The sequence below is a fragment of the Lycium ferocissimum genome, unplaced genomic scaffold (genome assembly GCF_029784015.1).
Source record: "Lycium ferocissimum isolate CSIRO_LF1 unplaced genomic scaffold, AGI_CSIRO_Lferr_CH_V1 ctg9213, whole genome shotgun sequence".
In the NCBI taxonomy this organism is placed as follows: domain Eukaryota; kingdom Viridiplantae; phylum Streptophyta; class Magnoliopsida; order Solanales; family Solanaceae; genus Lycium; species Lycium ferocissimum.
The window spans coordinates 52408-71293 of record NW_026727632.1 but is presented as its reverse complement, the minus strand read 5'-3'; the positions used below and the strand labels follow the sequence as shown (position 1 = coordinate 71293).

Sequence of the window (18886 nt, the reverse complement as noted above, 5' to 3'; positions counted from 1 at the left end):
TCCGGATGCAATCCTTACCGAGAAGTTCTACAAAGGGTTAGATACCATGAACCAAATTGCTGTCAACACTGCAGCTGGGGGATGCTTCATGGACAAATCATTTGTCAACATCACCAGGTTGCTCGATAAACTACCCACAACCAAATTGGCACTCTAGTGACAAAGGGTGAAATCTGTCGTATGGTAGTCCTATTTCTTACCGGTGGCGAAAATCATGAGCGAGATCGTCATGCGTTCGCTCAATTTCAAACCACCGTGGATTTATTATCGAAAAGACATTTTGAAAGAAGCCAAAGGTGTGAATGTTGTCGACGAGATGCCACCTCATGCTCCCGAACGTACCAAGTCTCGGACCAAGCTTATCAGAGGGCAACCTGCAAATATCGTAGGATGCGCGAATTATGTCAATAACTCTCGGGGTTGTCAACGGCAAAACTATCAAGGTCCTGGTAATCACCCGCGGCAAAACTCTCAACAACAATTCCAAGGAATAAAATTATGAAGAAATGATCGAGGCGACCCAAATCAAGGGAACTACAACAATCTATAATTATGGCAACGAGCTCGAACCCTACATTCCACCTAGTGGGCAAGCATCCCGATTCCCAATAATGGAGAGATAATTCGGCTAATAACTTTCTTAAACGAACACGTCTAATGATTCTGCGGAATCGAAAAGTATGATGCGAGAAAATGTCAATACGAATCAAGACGAACGAGAGAGAACAATCAAGGGAATGTCTCGGTCCGAACTATCTCGGTACGGCTTCCGTTCGGAAGCTTAAGCGCAATTCATAGACCTTTCCCGAGAAGTGAATACCCTCAACGGGACAACTACCGAGCGATACAGTTCCCAAATCCAAAAGGTAGTGAGTGAACTCGTGGAGAATGTACTTGCTAGCACCGAGTGGAAAAATACTTCAAGGTGCTAATAAAAAGGTGATTGGTCAGGAACCAATTGTTGAAAAAGAAGCGCAGCCTGATGTATCTAAGGATATTGTAGAGGAAGAAACAGAGGAGGAAGTCCCTGTTATAGCGGAAAAGGAGCAGAACCTTGATAATCTCCCGGCACAAGGAGAAAAACAGGAAAAGGAGAAGGCAAAACTTTCTGGTGCCCTTCGTCCTTTGAGCCAATTGTTCAAATCTTCACCGCCTTTTCCTCAAAGGCTAGTGATAAAAACAGAAGATGAGAAGTGCTTGCGGTTTTATGATCAACTCAAACAGTTGACGATGAACATTCCTTTCATGGATGTTGTCCAAGAAATGCCTGGCTTTGCTAAGTATTTGAAGGATCTCTTAACAAAGAATAAAAATCCATTGAAACACGACACTGTGGGTATCACTCACCGCGTTAGTGCCATTCTTTCCAAAACCACGGTCAGCAAAAGAGGAAGATCCTTGAGCATTCACAATTCCATGCACCATGAGGCGCGGATTTTGCCGGGCTTTGTGTGATAACGGGGCTGGCATAAATCTTATGCTTTTGGAAATTTTCAAGAGATAGGGATTAGCGATGCCAAGGCCAACCACCATGAGGTTGCAGATGGCTGACAGATCGATAAAAAGGCCAGTGGGGATAGTTGATGATGTGCTTGTTCAAATCGGGGAATTTCATCACGAAGAGATTTCGTGATTCTTGATTGTGCTATTGATCAAGAAATTCCTATTATTCCGGGAAGACCTTTCCTTGCGAGGGAGGGCTCTTTATGGATTAGAAGCACGAGATCAAGTTCCGGGTGAACGATGAGGAGGTAAGTTTTCACGCAAGCAAAGGCATGAAATTACCTAGTCCTTATCAAAGTATTTCAGTCATAAATTCTGTTGATGAGGTGGATGAAGCGGTGGAATTCAAAATGGAGGAAGAATGCTTGAGTGAAGCCTTATCGACATCTGGTGAATTTTGATGCCGAACAAATGGAGGGATATCTTTGAGACGGGAATGCACTCGTGATGCAGGGTCTTACTCTTATGAACCCAAGAAACTGTCTCTTGATTAAGAGAAACGAACAACTCCTCCAGCAAAATCCATCAATTATTGAGCCACCGAAGTTGGACCTCAAGCAACTTCCATCCCATCTTAAATATGTGTTTCTTGGAGCAAATGCCACCCCTCCCGCTATCGTGTCATCAACTTGAATGAGGGCCAAGTTAAAAAGACTCATCGTGATCTTCGAGGAAGCATTTAAGAGCTTTGGGTTGGACTATTACGCGACATCCGGATTCCCTCCGAAATTTGTGAGCAATCATCACAGGCGGAGGAGGAAAGTTCGCGAAGTGTTGAGAATCAAAAAAGATTAAATCCACCGATGCAAGAGGTGGTGAAGAAGGAGATTATTAAGTGGGGTAGATGCGGGGGTGGTTTACCCTATTGCCAATAGTCCATGGGTAAGCCCGGTCCAATGTGTGGCGAAGAAAGGAGGCATCACTGTTGTCCCTAACTCCAAAAATGAGTAGATTCCAACAAGGACTGTCACCGGTTGGAGAGTGTGTATGGACTACCGGAAGCTGAATACCGCATCTTGCAAGGATCACTTCCCTATGCCTTTTATTGATCAAATGCTTGATCGGCTAGCTGGAAGGTCTTATTATTGTTTCTTGGATGGGTACTCGGTACAAACCAAATCGACATTGCATTGTGAAGACCAAGAAACGACTACTTTCACTTGTCCACTACGGGACATTCGCTTCACCGGGATGTCATTTGGTCTTTGCAATGCCCCGCTACTTTCCAACGATGCATGATGTCCGTATTCTCCGATATGTGTTGAAAACTTTCTTGAAGTATTCATGGATGACTTCTCACCGTGGTGGGAGGTCTACTCGATGAATGTTTAGACCATCTTGATCGGGGTGCCCCTGCAAAGGCGAGGAGACAACCCCTGCGAAGCTCAATCGGGAGAAGTGTCATTTTATGGTAAAGGAGGGAATTGTCCTTGGCCATAAGATTTCAAAAAGAGGGATTGAGGTTGATCAAGCCAAAATCGATGTGATTTCACAACTCCCTCCGCCCATTTCAATAAAAGTAGTTCGGAGTTTCTTGGGACACGCCGGATTCTATAGGAGGTTTATCAAAGACTTCTAAAATTGCAAATTTAATGTGCAAACTCTTGGAAAAGAGTTCAAATTCAATTTTGATGAGAAATGCATCAAGGCTTTCGACGAGTTTGAAGTCGGGTTAACATCCGCTCCTATTGTTGTGTCCCGGTTGGTCCACCCGCTTTGAATTAATGTGTGACGCCAAATGTCTTGCAATTATTCGTTCTTAGTCGTCAAACAAAATCCTGCACCCAATTTATTATGCCAGCAAAACACTGAATGGAGCTCAATTGAACTATACAGTAACGGAGTAGGAACTACTTGCCATTGTTTATGTTTTTGAAAAGTTCCGAGCTTATTTGTTGGGTGCCAAGGTAGTGGTTCACACTGACCATGTTGCATTGCGCTATTTGATGGCGAAAAAGAATGTTAAGCCTCGGTTGATAAGATGGGTGTTGTTACTACAGGAATTTGACTTTGAAGTCAAAGATCGAAAAGGGTCAGAAAATCAAGTAGTTGGCCATCTTTCCAGACTTGAAGCACCAGAGAGACCGATTGATGTGCTGGATATTGATGACACTTTTCCGGATGAAAGAGTCTTGGTCATCTCCAATGATGTGGCACCATGGTATGCCGATATTACCAATTATTTAGTAACTTGCATCATTCCTGAAGAGTTGAAGATATATCAAAAGAAAAAGTTCTTGAGAGATTGCCGACAGTATTATTGGGATGAGCCTTACTTATTCAGGACGTGTGCTGACAATATGATTCGGAGATGTGTGGCGGAATCTGAGGTGATGGATATTTTGAAGGCGTTCCACGATTCTCCGAGTTGGTGGACATCACGGTGGAAATCGAACCGCGACGAAGGTTGGGGAGCGTGGCTACTTGCGGCCGGCCATTTATCGTGATGCAAATATGTTGGCACTCTCTTCGTGATAAATGCCAACGCCGGGCACTGATAGGTCGAAGGCATGAAACTCCGATGAATTTTGTTCTTGAGGTGGAGCTATTTGATGTATGGGGAATTGATTTTATGAGGCCTACGTGAGCTCCTACGGCCTGAAATACATTCTTGTCGCGGTGGATTATGTCTCCAAATGGGTGGAGGCGGTGGCCTTGCCTAACAATGATGGTAGGAGAGTCGATACGTTTCTCAAAAAGAACATCTTTACTAGATTTGGCACTCCTAAACTATTATTAGTGATGATGGCTCTCATTTCTCGCAATAAACCATTTCTTTGATCTTTCTTAAAAATATGGCGTGCGTCACGGGGTTGCCACTCCATATCATCCTCAGACGAGTGGTCAGGTTGAGGTCTCAAACAAAGAAATAAAAAGCATCTTGGCGAAGACGGTCAATGTGAATCGCACTGACTGGTCTAAAAAGTTGGATGATGCTTTATGGGCATATCGCACGGCATTCAAAACGCCTATAGGGACTTCACCGTATAAGTTGGTATTTGGGAAGGCATGTCATTTTCCTATTGAGCTCGAGCATAAAGCCACTTCGGGCATTGAAAAAAATATGGATTGGCATGAAACAACCAGCTCATGAGTTGTTTCAAATCAACGAGATGGATGAATTTAGGTGCAATGCCTATGAAAGTGCAAAACTGTACAAGGAAAAGATGAAATACTATCATGACTCGAAGATCCTAAAAAGGGATTTTCAGCCAAAAGACTTGGTCTTGTTGTACAATTCACGCCTGAAGTTCTTTCCAGGCAAGTTAAAGTCTCGTTGGTCTGGTCCTTTTGAAATTCTAAGTGTGTTGAAGTGAAATCCGAGGATGGCACTCGGACTTTTAAGGTGAATGCACAAAGAGTAAAGCATTACCATTGGTGTATTGATGATGGTAAGGTTGTTGATAGGTATCGTTTGAAATACGGCTCCTGTAAGTAGTCTAAATTTTCTATTTTCTTTGTGTTCTTTTGTGTTTTTGATGTGCTAATGTGGTAGGATTTTGAGCACTGAAGAGGCCAATTACCTGCTGAGTTTTCCCAAACAAGACGCTCCACATTACGGCCCGTAACTTATGTTACGGCCCATATCATGGAGCGTAACAAACTAGAAGAAACCCAGAAATCACTGAAGGATGGAGGAATAGTGTTACGGTCTGAGTTACGGACCGTCGTACATGTTACGGACCGTAACACATGACCGTAACTTTGACAAAAATACGGCATTCACTGAAAATTTTGCACTTGTTACACGGTCCGTCGGCTGTAATGCCAGGTCATTAATGAATAAGAGAAACGGGATCGTTTGGTTGACCCTAACAAGTGATACGGTCCGTATCTCGTGTTACGGTCCGTAACAGGGAACGTAACCGTCGGGCATGTTTAAATACATGACCCGACGGTTACCAAACATTTAAAAAAAAAGAAAAACGAACCGTTTGCCTTCTCACTTTAATTCCCTCTCTCCCGTTAACTCTCTTCTTTTTCTCTTCATCTCCCCCTCTTTACATCTCCCATTCTCCTTAATATTTTTCTCAACCTAGTTGCTTTGTTATCGTTCAAAATCCCGTCTTTGCATTTCGAGTTTTGTCTAATCATCGTCAACGATCGAGTATTACCATGTTTTGCCTCTCTTTCCTTTTCTATTAATCTGCAACATTGCATCATTCATGATTTAATTCGTATGCACGGTTTTGTATTTGTGGGTTGATTGCATTGCACGAATTTGAATCCCCATTGAAAATTTGAGCGGGATTTCACAATGGTTGGGGGTTGGGATTGGTATGTTTGTTGTTTAAGAGACTCGTGGGCACAAGCACATTGTTTCCCACTGAGTCGGAGGGCATTCCGATCTAAAGTTTCATTCGTGAAAATTATTAAATTGGTTTGTCCACCAACTGTTCGATAAAATGATTCAATGAAAATTTTGGTAAAAATAGGGTGAAGTCTAAGTAACCCGAGGTATGTAATGGGATAAAATGATGTGTTACACCATACCCAAGGAGCGTTAAGTCGGAAATCTTAGCCTCGCGCTTAATTGAAACCAAAATTCTTATATGTTAACTGTGTCCCGTCGTTCAGTGTTACAGACTGTAACACGTGTGATGGACCATAACTCCCACCGTAACACCATTGATTTCCATGTCAACTTACTGGAAATTTTGATGATGTTATGGTGAGGCGTTACGGACCGTAACACGATTGACGGACCGTGACGCCCACCGTAACACCATTGATTTCCATGCCAACTTTCTGGAAATTTTGATGATGTAACGGTGAGGTGTTACGGTATGTAACACAGGCGACGGTCCGTAACATCATACTGTCACACCTATTATTTCTAGAAAACTTTCTGAAAATTTAGGTCACGTTACGGTTTAACGTTACGGACCGTAACGTGTATGACGATCCGTCGAATGTGTTACGCTTCTTATGATATGAATGAATAAACTGGGTTACGGTTGGAGATACGGCCCGTAACACAAGAGACGGTCCGTCGACTGTGTTACGGTGCATCAGCTAATGAAGCCTTTAACTTCCACCAATAAAGTGTATAATTGAAACGTTTCTCCCCTATCATATCTAACTGTTCCTTACGCAGGTATGGGTAAACCACGACAATCAAAGAAGGCTTCACCTAAGGTTGCGGAAAAAGGAAAGGGTCGTGCTGCAAGCAAACTAACTTCAAGGCTGCACGATGAAAGATGCGATTAAGGACGCCGGAGGACTACAAAGCGGCCGATCGCCCCTAGCGAGGCCGGCCCGCCGGTCGCACCCGGCCCGGCCGGACCCGCGGCGAGAAAGTTCCTCTAGCCGAGGAGTCGAGAGAGTCGAGTTCGTCGAGTTCGGGCGAGCCGAGTGAGCCCGAGCAGGGGTGTCGCCCCACCACACGCACCTCGGCCATCCGTTGGAGCCCCTGCGCGGAGGAGCTCGAGCGCGAGCGAAAGAGAGAAAGCCGACATTCGGATACAGGCTATGTATGAGCAGGACCTCCGATTTTCAGTGAAGGGATCTGAAGACTTGTACAACAAAGGGTGTGAGCTGGTAAAGAATAAGGGGACGGACCCAAGGCGAAGTATTTTCGAGGAGAGGAATGTCAGTTTCGACGGTCTCGATGGTTATCCAGGAATTCGTGACACTATCCGCTTTCATAAGTTAGAGTTTGAAGAACTCGGTGGGGTCCTACATCCCGATTCTTGTTCGGGAATTCTACGCTTCTTACGGGGGCTTTGTATTCAAAAGTCAAAAAAGGACGCGCCGAACTCGAAATGTCGGCCATGACCGAGGTAATAGTGCGGAAAAGAAGATCAACATCTCTCTGACGACCATCAATAGAATACTATTCGGGGAGGATTATATAAAGCCTATAGCAGCGGAAAAAGGGGAGTTAGTATACAAAATTGAACAGAAGGATACAATCCCTATCCGAAAATGGGTGGCTTCAGTCATTGCACGAACAACAGATCCCGAATGGGCCATGGCGCCAAAGTTGGAAAAACACCCCCACGCCAGAGGTAAAGTTTTGGTGGCAGATTGTTCTGTTCCGAATCCATCCTACCAAGTCAGATAATATTTTGACTTCGGACAGGGCTGTTCTTGTGGTTGCAATTATATCGAGGTATAAGATCAACTTCGGACGACTGATAGCAGCAGATCTCCGAGAGAAAGCCACCCAGTCGGCCACTTCCCTCATTCATCCATGTCTGCTTACGCTATTATGCTTGCGGGAAGAACCAGAACCCCTCCCCCTTATCGATCACAGTGTGATCGCCAGGAGTATTTATGACATCACAAAGGGGAAGGATAATGTGTTGAGTCAGGGTTCAATGCCCTCTGCATCGTCTTCTGAGGTGCCGGAGGGGCCAACGGGATCAGATGTTATACCCTTGGATATTCGGGTCTTTGAGGGAGGCTGTGCGGGTCGGCCACGGTCGAGGCTCCACGATCGATTATGCTACACGGCCCGTACCCAGCTCCAGGCGCACCTACGCCGGAAATGTGGTCCTACCTCCTCGGCTAGAGCAAGCCCGCACCCGGCGCGGCCCGATCGTGAGTCCCGCCCGAGCTTGCGAGAAAAATGATGTTCAATCGGGAGAATTTTGGGGCGGTGGTCTGCAAGCAAATCGAACGGATAGGCGAGTCCAAACGAACATGATTGAGGGCGAAATTGTACACGAAAAGAGTTATTGATGTAGCGTTGCGGCTTGATAAGAGAACAGTTGGGCGATGACCACTACGGATCCTTTCTCGGATAGATGGTATTGAGAACGAACGACCGAGGCCCATATTGGACACACACCTGTATAGAGTTGGGCCTTTATTCGGAGTGAGCTGCGATCCGTCGGCGAGATGATGTGCGAGATTGAAGGCACGAGACGTGGGCGTCAGGATCGACCAGTGCGAAAGTACGCACGAGTTGATGGTAGAGCTTCGTAGGTTCGAGTCTACTTGGGGATGATGACATCGAGGACACGGTTGAGGAGGAGCACGACGAGGAATTGGAAGAGGATACCCCCTCTTTGGCCACAGGGAAGCGCAAAAGGGCCTCGTCAAATAATGAAAACCTCGACCCCATTATCCAGAGTCTTGATCCATTTGCCGATTTGCGCCCACAGAATGAGAAGGAGGAGCGGCGTACTTTAAAGAGGATCCGCCAAGAGTCCCGGTTGAGTTCTGACACCGCAGGAGCTACTTCTAGCTCAGCCCAGCCCATTGAGGTGGCTCACCATACTTCTCCCCCACCCACTGCTCCACCTCATGATGCTGTTGCAGATCCGAGCACCTAGTGCGCTCCAGGGAGACCCTCCGTTCTTTTAATGCATTATATTGATGCCTTGAGGGCAATGCATGCTTTTAAGTTGGGGGTATGGGTAATTGTTGTTGTTTGTCGGGATTGCTGTTATGGTATACTGGATATTGATTTTATTGTTTTTGTTTTTGGTGGGTATTTTATCCCAAATTGTGATAGTAAGCATGTGTTTCGGACAATTGTTATTGTTTGTGTTTTTGTTGGTATTGTTTTTATTATTAAGTATGTGTTAGGACCTTCTTCGGCTATTCTTTGCTATGTGTTCAATTCCCGAAGAATGCTATGTGTATGTTGAACTTGGCATGTTTAGGATGTTTAATATAGAAGTAAAGTAATGATGACTTAAGTGGTGGTGCTCCGTGTTTCTAGCATAGATAAAAGTGATTTTTATAAGTTCAATGATATCCCTCCGAAAAATAATTTGTGATGTACATCAAGAATGAGTTGTTGATATTGACATGTATGGTTCTTTTAATGATATTGCAAAGAAAGGGTATTCATGCATGTGAAATCTTCAAACGGAAATGAAGTCAGAGTATTTAAACAATCCTTATGCCATTGTGTTGTGAGTTCTTAGTTTTATTTGCATATGATGCTGGTAATCTAGAACTTGCTCGGGTGGTCGTGCGTAAATTCTAAGGAGAGTTTGATTGTGAAGTGATTTTAGGCTTTCTTTGTATTAACCCCAAAGCCTGTTTATCTTAAACGAGCCTAGCCCATACAGAATATGATCCCTAGTCTCCCATTTTGAGCCTATAGACTTTTTCTTCGATTAACCGTGAACTAACCTCTTTCCTTTTACGCGAATAAACCCATTTGGCACCAAGTCCCTCCTTGACACTGAAGAATGGCAAATGAGGCTAAAAGCCTAAGTTGGGGTGACAAGTTAAAAATGCGGAAAATGAGGCTAAAAGCCTAAGTTGGGGGTGATAAGAAAAAAGATGTGGAAAATGAGGCCAAAGGCCTGTTGGAAGTGATCGCGAATATTAAGGGGCATGATTCAGCGTTGATATATATATATATATAGATATATAATTTCTAAATAAATCCACGCTAAAGATGGAGGGTCGGAAATGATAGGAAGAATGGTGAATGAAGTCAAAAAGAAGTGTCGAGGAGGGTGAGTCACCGATATCCAAATATTCATCCTACCCATCCCTAAGCCAATGTTACAAGCCCAAAAAGTCCTAATGTGATCACAATCAAATTGTTCAAAGTTGAAGGCATGAAAAATAAAGGCAAGCCTATGGTATGTGCACACATGGTATGCAAATTTCGTTGTGAGTGTGAGTGTTCTTCTGTCTCTTTAGTCTTCTGTCCCATTTATGTCGTAAATGTGTGTTGGGACATTCTTTGGTCTATGTGAGGGCGTAAGGATTTTAGGTTTCAAAGTAACTGGCTTTCCGAAAGCTGAAATTCATGTGCATAGAGACCCCCGTACTATGATTGTGTCATTAATTGAGGTTGCATAGTGAATTGAAATTTTTCTGAAATGTGCGTCTTGTGTCACAAATAGGAGATGGGTAAGAGCTTTAATATTTTTCTTGGATTGAAGAGTCCGTGCTAGAAACACATGCCAAAACCACCGTAGTCATTCTTATTTTGCTAAGATGTCGTGTGTTAGTAGCGAGTATTGTTGTAGTTGCTTGAGGACAAGCAAAAGCTTAAGTTGGGGGTGTTGATGTACCGTGAATTTTGGCACATTTTACGCCTTTGTAACTAGAAGTGTTGCTTGTTTTTAAGTGTTTTTACATTGTTTCTTATGTTATTTTTGTATTTTATAGGGTTGATTAACTAAGGATCGGAAATGAGATGAAATGCTGAAAAACGGACAAATTGGAGCTAAATGACGGTCCGTAACTCATGTTACGGACCTTCGGATCCGTAACTCATGTTACGGACCGTAACGGGATCCGTAACAGTTCGTACCATTGAACCGTAACAGGGCCTAAATTTCCAGAAAGTTTTCATTGAAACCATCAGTGTTACGATGTAGTGTTACGGTCCGTAACTCATGTTACGGTATCCGTAACATATCACCGTAACATCGGCTAAATTTTCGGAGAGAGTTGCCAAGTAAAGTCACAAGTTACGCCTCGGGAGAAGGACGGTCCCGTAACACGGGTTACGGTCCGTCGCGTGGTGGCCGTAACATCAAGATGACAAATGACGACCTGAAAGACGGGCCGTAACGACGCCGCGTAAGGGTGTTTTTGTCCAGAAACTTGGCGCGATTTTTGTCCCTATAAATACTTAAAGTAGGGTTTTTATTTCATTATTCAGATTTCTTTTGGAGGCACAAACCCTAGGTCTTTAAGCTTAGAAGTTGTTGGAGCATTTAAGGCAACAACTTCACTCTCATTCCATCTTGTATTTGCATTGTAAGTTCATTATGTTTACTTGTAAGCTTTCTTTGTTATCCAAAATTATGAGTAGCTAATTTTAAAGCTAAGGTTGTGGATCCCATGATGGATACTATGTGAATGGGCTTCTATTATTGATATATGCATAATGGTTGTTATTATTTATTCTATCTTTGTGCGTTAGCGTTGGGTAATGATTGCAAGCATTAGCCGAAGCCATTATATTAACTTTTCTTGGAAAAGAGAGTTAATATTGGTAAGATTGAATAACAATGACTCGAGGCGTTAACCCTCGTTTAATAGACTAACTTAGGAATAAGAACAAGTCTAAATTGGCATTATTGGTCGCTCTTTGATTGCAACTCTTTTATATTTGGAAGAATCATAAAGAGAAAATACTGCTTAATTGTTGGAAAACATTAAGAAGTCCTTAAGATATCAAGTGCATATTCACAGAACAACCATTAAAAATATATCACATTGAAACACAAGCATAATATCTAATCAAGTTGGGGAACACAACCTTAGTCTCTCTCTCGCATTAATTATATTTCAAATCAAAGTATTCAATTACATTATTCAACAACCAATTCAAACTATCAGGAATATAATTAAAGTCTTTAAAGACTAGTATTGCATACGATTAGTAACCTTTTCTCTCCATATTCCTCATGTGATTCAACTGAAAACTTGTTTGGGTTCTTATGTTTGACAACGTCCGCTTTACGCCATTAATAGGTGTAATTTGAGCGTATCAGGGGTACAGATCTATTGAGAGAATCATTGGATAAAGTGAAGCTTATTCAGGAAAAGCTTCGGGCAGCCCAAAGTAGACAAAAGATGTATGCGGATCGGAAGGTCCGAGATATGGCGTTTACGGTAGGGGAGCAAGTCTTGTTGAAGGTTTCACCCATGAAGGGTGTCATGAGATTTGGAAAGAGGGATAAGTTGAGTCCCCGTTATATCGGTCCATTTGAGATCCGTCGTCGTATTGGCGAGGTTGCATATGAGTTGGCCTTGCCACCAGGCCTGTCAGGTGTCCATCCAGTTTTTCATGTTTCTATGTTGAAGAAGTACCATTCAGACGGGTCTTATATCATTCACTGGGATTCGGTGTTGCTAGATGAGAATCTGTCATATGAGGAAGAGCCTATAGCAATATTAGATAGGCAGGTTAGAAAGTTGCGGACCAAAGAAATAGCCTCCGTGAAAGTTCAATGGAAGGATCGTCCGGTGGAGGAAGCTACTTGGGAGACCGAGGCAGATATGCGGAGTAGATACCCTCAGTTATTTGGCGGTTCAGGTATTACCTCTCACCAAGTTTCTTTTATCCGCTCGAGGACGAGCGATTGCTTGATTGGTATCTGATGTAACGACCCATTTGGTCGTTTAGCACTTTTAGACCTAGTATTCCTAAAACACCCTTTCCGTGGTCTTATTTTAGTGTTTATAGCTTGCGATAATGGGTGACTCGTTTATTTAATTGACGGGGAAACATTTGAACATTTATTTATTTATTTATCGTGTGTGAATAGTTTATTCAAAGGAATATTATTTGCACACATATAAGGTATAAGTTGGTAAATATAGTACTTGATGGAGTGGATAATTTTTAAAGTAGACAAATAGTTAGGGAATTAAGGAAGTTACTGTGAAAACAAATTGGACTAGGCCCACATATATTTTAATAGCCTTATCACGTAACCCATGTAGAGAATGAATTAATTTGGTAGGGTTTTCTATTTCTGACTCTCAACTAAACGTGGCAACCGGTTCGTTTTTACCGGTTTTAACGATGTGGACCAGTTAAACGGATTAACCGGTTCGATTAACCGTATAATTATTTACGGTCACGGTTCCATATTTTGGAAACCGTGAATAGGCAAAACTTAAACCGGTTTAACCGGTGGAAAAAAAAAACGAAAGAGCCGTTGGGCCTTAATGGACCGTTGGCAACGGTCCATTTGCAAAAATGGTCGTTGCCAAACGGTCAATTTTTAAATTTTTGGCCCCCAAATTTTTTTTTTTTAACACTTTAACCCATCTCCCACCCCTATATAAATCCTTCTTCATTTTCATTTTAATTCACACCAATTCACTCTTCTTCATCTTTCTCTCAAATCTCAATCTCTCAATTATAGTTACTTTGCAATAATTAGCCACAAAGTCTTATTATAGTTTCAACTTTTAATTATTAATTTTGCAATTATAATATTGTTGGTGGAGTTGGTGATTTTACAACATTCCGAAGTAGCTTTGGTGGATTTGCAATTCTAGCCGCTTCACTTTGTTGGAAATTAATCCCAATTTGGTACCTTCGTTCCCAACTCTATCTTTATTTTTCGCAATTTAATTCTAGCAATTTAATTTACGCAATTTAATTCTAGCAATTTAATTTGTTATAACTTATTTTCCTGTGATTTATTTGATTGTGATTTAAATTAATTCTATTTAATAATGTCAAAGAGATTAAGACGTGGTGTCGGTAGTAGTAGTGGTATTGTTAGGGGTGCGCTTAATGAGGAAACATTTGTGGAAGAAACACCTAATTTAGGTATTGATGTTGGTGGAAATAATCCACTTTTAGGTCATGGGCAATGCAACAACATTTTACCTACACTTTTTAATGAAGACTTAGATGATGATGATGAAACACAACCCCCGAAAACTCTAGATGAGATACGTATCTGCTGCACAATCACATACACAAGACAAACCGCCTAGAACTCGTAAGCCAACGGCAAAATTTGGAAATTTATGACTAAGAATAGGGAAAACCAATCGGTTACGTAACATATGTGACAAGTATTTAGTTTTTAAACGCGGAAGCTGGTAAGGATGGTGGAACGAGTACGCTAAATGCTCGTATGAGAACCAAACATATGGATGCTTGGGGAAAGCAAACGGGTTCAAATGTGGGGGGGGGGGGGGGGGGGGGGGTCAAATGACAATACACCCACGAACCTAGAAATTTTAAGTATGACAAGAAAAAGAGCGTGTAGAAATAGCTAAAATGGTAGCTTATGATTGTTTACCATTTTCCTTTCTCTCGGAGTTTGGGATTTGTTACTTACATTCAACGCCGTTATAATCCGTTATTTGAGGGTATTCCAAGCAATCTTGTAGAGCCAATGTTATAGATTTGTTTAAAAAATATAGATTTTATTTGTGCCATGTATTTAATTCTTTAAATTGTAATGTTTGTCTTACGAGCTAATTTGGGTCTTAGTATTAACCATTTAGATTTTTTGCTATTACATGTCATTGGGTTGATGACAAGTGGGCTATGCAAAAAAGAATTATAGCTTTTATATGACGAAGGAAAAAGGTCGTCACGATGGAAAATTATTAGCCGATTCAATGTCTACTATTATAAGATTTTTTAACATTTATAGAAAAACACTTTGTATTGCTTTAGATAATGCTTCTAATAATACAAAGGCGATAGGTCTTATAAAAAGAGAACTAAACCCTCCGCTAAGAAATATTTTTCATGTAAGATGTAGTTGTCACATTTTAAATTTAATTGTTAAAGATGGTCTTGCGCATTTTGATGATTCTGTTCAAAAAGTTAGAGATGCGGTTGCGTTTCTTTTTTGTAATGCTAATAGGGGAAGAATTAGAGATTTTAAGAATGCTTGTGAGAAAAATAACCATGACACTAGGAAAATACAAGTAGAAATTGAGGCCCAGAGTAGAACTACACTTACATTATCTACAACAACAATACGAAAGTATAGGATTAATACAATAAGTTCACAACAAATATAATACCGATAGTGAGGATTGGTTAAATCTTTTAGGCATTGGGAAGATGTTAAAGAATGTATTAACTCTTAGAAAATTTTTATAATGCAACTCTTGCTTTTTTCTAGACAATTACTATCCCACTTGCAGAAATTTTAGCCTACGGAAATAGCTAGAGTTTTACAAGAGTATAAATATAAACCCGATTATCAAGTGGCTATTTTTGAAATGATAATCAAATTTAAGAAGTATTTTTTTCCCATCCCAACTTTATTTATATTGGGTTCCCTTTTAAATCCTTGTTTAAAGCTCGTTTTATACTAAAAATTTGGTTAGTCAAATTTATACATTTTTAGAAATTGAAGAGGGAGTTAAACCATCTTTATTTGAAGCCGAACTCGCTATTGATGATGAGTTTAGAAAAGTTTTTACTCATTATTCTAGTTTGGAAGAACGTCTTCTGTTTAAGCTCCACGCCCTACTCTTCTCAAAGTAGCAAAAAAGGCTTGTCGGGTTTAAAGTTTTACATTCACAACCAACTTCTTCTGCTATGCAAACTTTGATGAATATAACTTTTATTTGATGCGACCAAATGTGGATATGAAGGAACTGGATGACTTGGACGTCTTAGCATGGTGGAAGAAGTAAGGCAAGTTATCGACCACTTTCAAGAATGGCTCGAGATATCCTTACGGATCAAGTATCGACCGTGGTAGCCGAGAGCGCATTTAGCTTGAGGAAGACAATGAAATTGGAGACCATAGACATTCATTATCCGGCTTTTAGCTCGCAAGTACTAGTGTGCATTCGTGATTGGATTAGATCGGAGCGACGCAACCAAAACTCAAAAAGCGGGTGAAGGCGAAGAGGAAGAAATTGAAGATTTGATAGCTAGTGGACGGACCAAATGGAAGGCTTTGAAGATATTTCCACTGAATCGAATATAATGTGGGGGAAATTAACGAAATGGTTCAAAATTGGTGATTTTATTTTATTATTCTACTATTTTTATACAACTCATGTATTATTTGCAAGTTAAAAAAAATTAATTACAACTTGCAAATAAATGTTATCCAAGAATGAATAAAAATATATGGCTCATTGAGCTTTCTTCTATTTACTTGTGTTCATATTTTTACTTTTATTAAGTTATGAATATACCTAAAATATACTAAGAATATACTTATAATATATACATATATAATATATATATTAAGTTACATTTTATATAAGTATAGTATATAAGTATATATATAGTATATATAGTATATATATATATATAGTATATAGTGTATATATAGTATATATATATAAGTTATACATATATATATAAGTATAGTATATATAGTATATAGTGTATATATAGTATATAAGTATATATAGTATATATAATATATATATATATAGTATATATATTAAGTTCTATATATATATTAAGTATATATAGTATATATATATTAAGTATATATAGTATATATATTAAGTATATATAGTATATAATATATATAGTATATATATTAAGTTATATATAGATAAGTATATATAGTATATAGTACATATATATAAGTATAAGTATATATATTAAGTTATATATATATATATATAACTTATATATATATATATATATATATATATATATGTATATATAGTATATAGTACATATATATAAGTATATTAAGTTATATATATATATATATATATATAAGTATATATAGTATATATACATATATATATAAGTATATATATTAAGTTATACATATATATATATATATATATAAGTTATATTAAGTTATATATATATAAGTATGTATAAGTTATACATATATATGTATACGAAAAAGACTATTCCGTATTTACTCATTAAGTACGGTTAGTCGGTAAATATTTAAACTTTAATTATAAACTTGTATAACATATGTAAATATAGCTATAATATACTAATAAATACTATAATATATATATATATATATATATACAAAAAACAAAAAACAAAAAGATTTTAGCCACTCCAAAACCGGACTCTGATTCAGCTGAGTTTAAAACCGTCACTTAACGGGAACCGGTTAAGCGGTTGCTTTTTTTTAACCGGAACCGGCCGGTTCCTTAACCGGTTCCTTAACCGGTTCCGGTTAAAACCGATTGCCACCTTTACTCTCAACACAAAATAAGATAGTTTTTTTTTACGGCATAAGAAGAGAACTACTTTTCTGACAGTGGACGACAAGTTATAAAAATTAAGCGGTACGTTTATGTTATGTTTTGCTCTTGGTATTCATTTATTTGTGTAATCATTAGGTAATGATGATGGAAAGGATTATTCATTAATAATCAAATGGTTTCCTACAGTACGAAAATGTTGGTCACATGATTAAATATTTTGTTTTGTTAATGATTAATTCAACATAGGGAAACGTAAGGGTCAATTGTTAAACAGTTAATAGTGGAAGTTGCTGACATTGTTTTGTTGGTAAAGAATCTTTCTTTATATTAATAAATTGGCACTTGTACTTTTTCACTTGGTTTTAAATGGAAGATTCTGACAATTTAGGAAGGGAAATAGAAGTCAAAAGGCATACTTTTGGTTCTTGTAACAACTTATTTCATACTACTCAGTTTTCGAAATTTTCTTTCTACTTCATGGTATTTGAATTGTGGGGAGTGAAATGTTAATTTTAAGTTAAGATTTTGGGGTAATTGAAGATTTTGAGTCCTAGTCCTAAAATATATATATATATATATAGCAAACCTCTATATGCATTTTTAATTGTTACTACTTAGTACGTAGTGCTATAGCAGGAGCTATGTTCACTCAAAATTTCTAATGGGACAAAAGTTTGTCAATGTATATAAAGTATGTTATAATTGCAATAGTGCTTATACGTAAGGTCACACTGCAGGGAATGTTCTTATTCTTTTTGTGGTTAATTTGACAAGATAGTGTCTCAACATAAGAGTACTGTTGCAGTGGTCTCCTTGAATATTAAGTAGGCCGGTTTAACTAAACTTATTTAAATGGATAACTAATTACATGGACTCTTTAAAGCATCTTGATGAGAATTTATGAATTGTGAGCCTATTTGTGGATGGAATTGTAATTTATTAACATAGAATATTTAATCGTTAGACTTTGATCGTTCGGAAGCGTTCCGGAAGGGTAAAGCTCAAGTTTGATTGTTCGTGGCTCTCGTTCGGCTTCGAGGTAGGTTATGGCTTACCTTTTTTGTTAGACTTCGATTAGCGAAACATATGTATAGTTAGATACTGTCGGAGAAAGCATGTACGCTTCGGGTACGAAGTTGGGATGGACTAGGTTGGTATTGTTGACTGATATGTTGGCTTGTAGCCTTATATGATTATGTTGTGACTTGATTGGAGGTGATGATAAGGAAGAGAGTACACGAGGCCCGAGGTCCTTATCGGGATCGTGAGAGTACACGAGGCCCAAGGTTCTTACCGAGAGCGTGAGAGTAAACGGCAGGTCTTATCGGGATCGTGAGAGTGGTACATGGACTTCGCAAGTCCCAGCCACATGGTCATAGGCCACTTTGGGCGACGATCTACACCGCCATAGCATGTGTGTACGGGCACTGTGTTGCATATTCGTTCTTCATATCATTCTTTTATGCCTTGGATTCTGTATATGTCTTTCTATATTTAGACTGATATAGTGGATTGTGATTTCTACTTGTACTTGATTGCGAACGTATATCTTTCAATTTCTTCTTGTGTATATGTTAGCTAGTTGTTGTCGGCCTATGATACTACCGGTACTTGTGTTTTCTTGACCATTTATCTTCTTTGTATTCCTTTTTGAGTCAGTACGAGACAGGTACCATTTCCGCACCTCGACATTGATCCGAGGCTATCGGGTTTGCTTTAGGGTGAGCTTATTGGACGAGTCTGTCACCCCCGGGAGTCCTTCTTTACTACTTGTCTTACTTTGATCCTTGGACAGTATTCCTAGTTT

General features: G+C 39.6%; 1 protein-coding gene across 1 annotated transcript; it reads left to right on the top strand.

Moving 5' to 3' along the window:
• Nucleotides 1-12039: 12039 nt before the first annotated feature.
• Nucleotides 12040-12642, top strand: LOC132046051 (uncharacterized). The gene is made up of 2 exons (XM_059436597.1): nucleotides 12040-12475; nucleotides 12617-12642. Exons 1-2 carry the CDS (start codon nucleotides 12040-12042, stop codon nucleotides 12640-12642), a joined length of 462 nt encoding a protein of 153 aa, XP_059292580.1.
• Nucleotides 12643-18886: the final 6244 nt, after the last annotated feature.

What these genes read in the sequence shown, in the direction of transcription:
- LOC132046051 (XM_059436597.1), top strand. Translation starts at nt 12,040, where the DNA reads ATGGCGTTTACGGTAGGGGAGCAAGTCTTGTTGAAGGTTTCACCCATG. An exon ending in TCAGTTATTTGGCGGTTCAG is followed by an intron (nt 12,476 to 12,616) that starts GTATTACCTCTC and finishes GTCTTATTTTAG; the next exon opens with TGTTTATAGCTTGCGATAAT.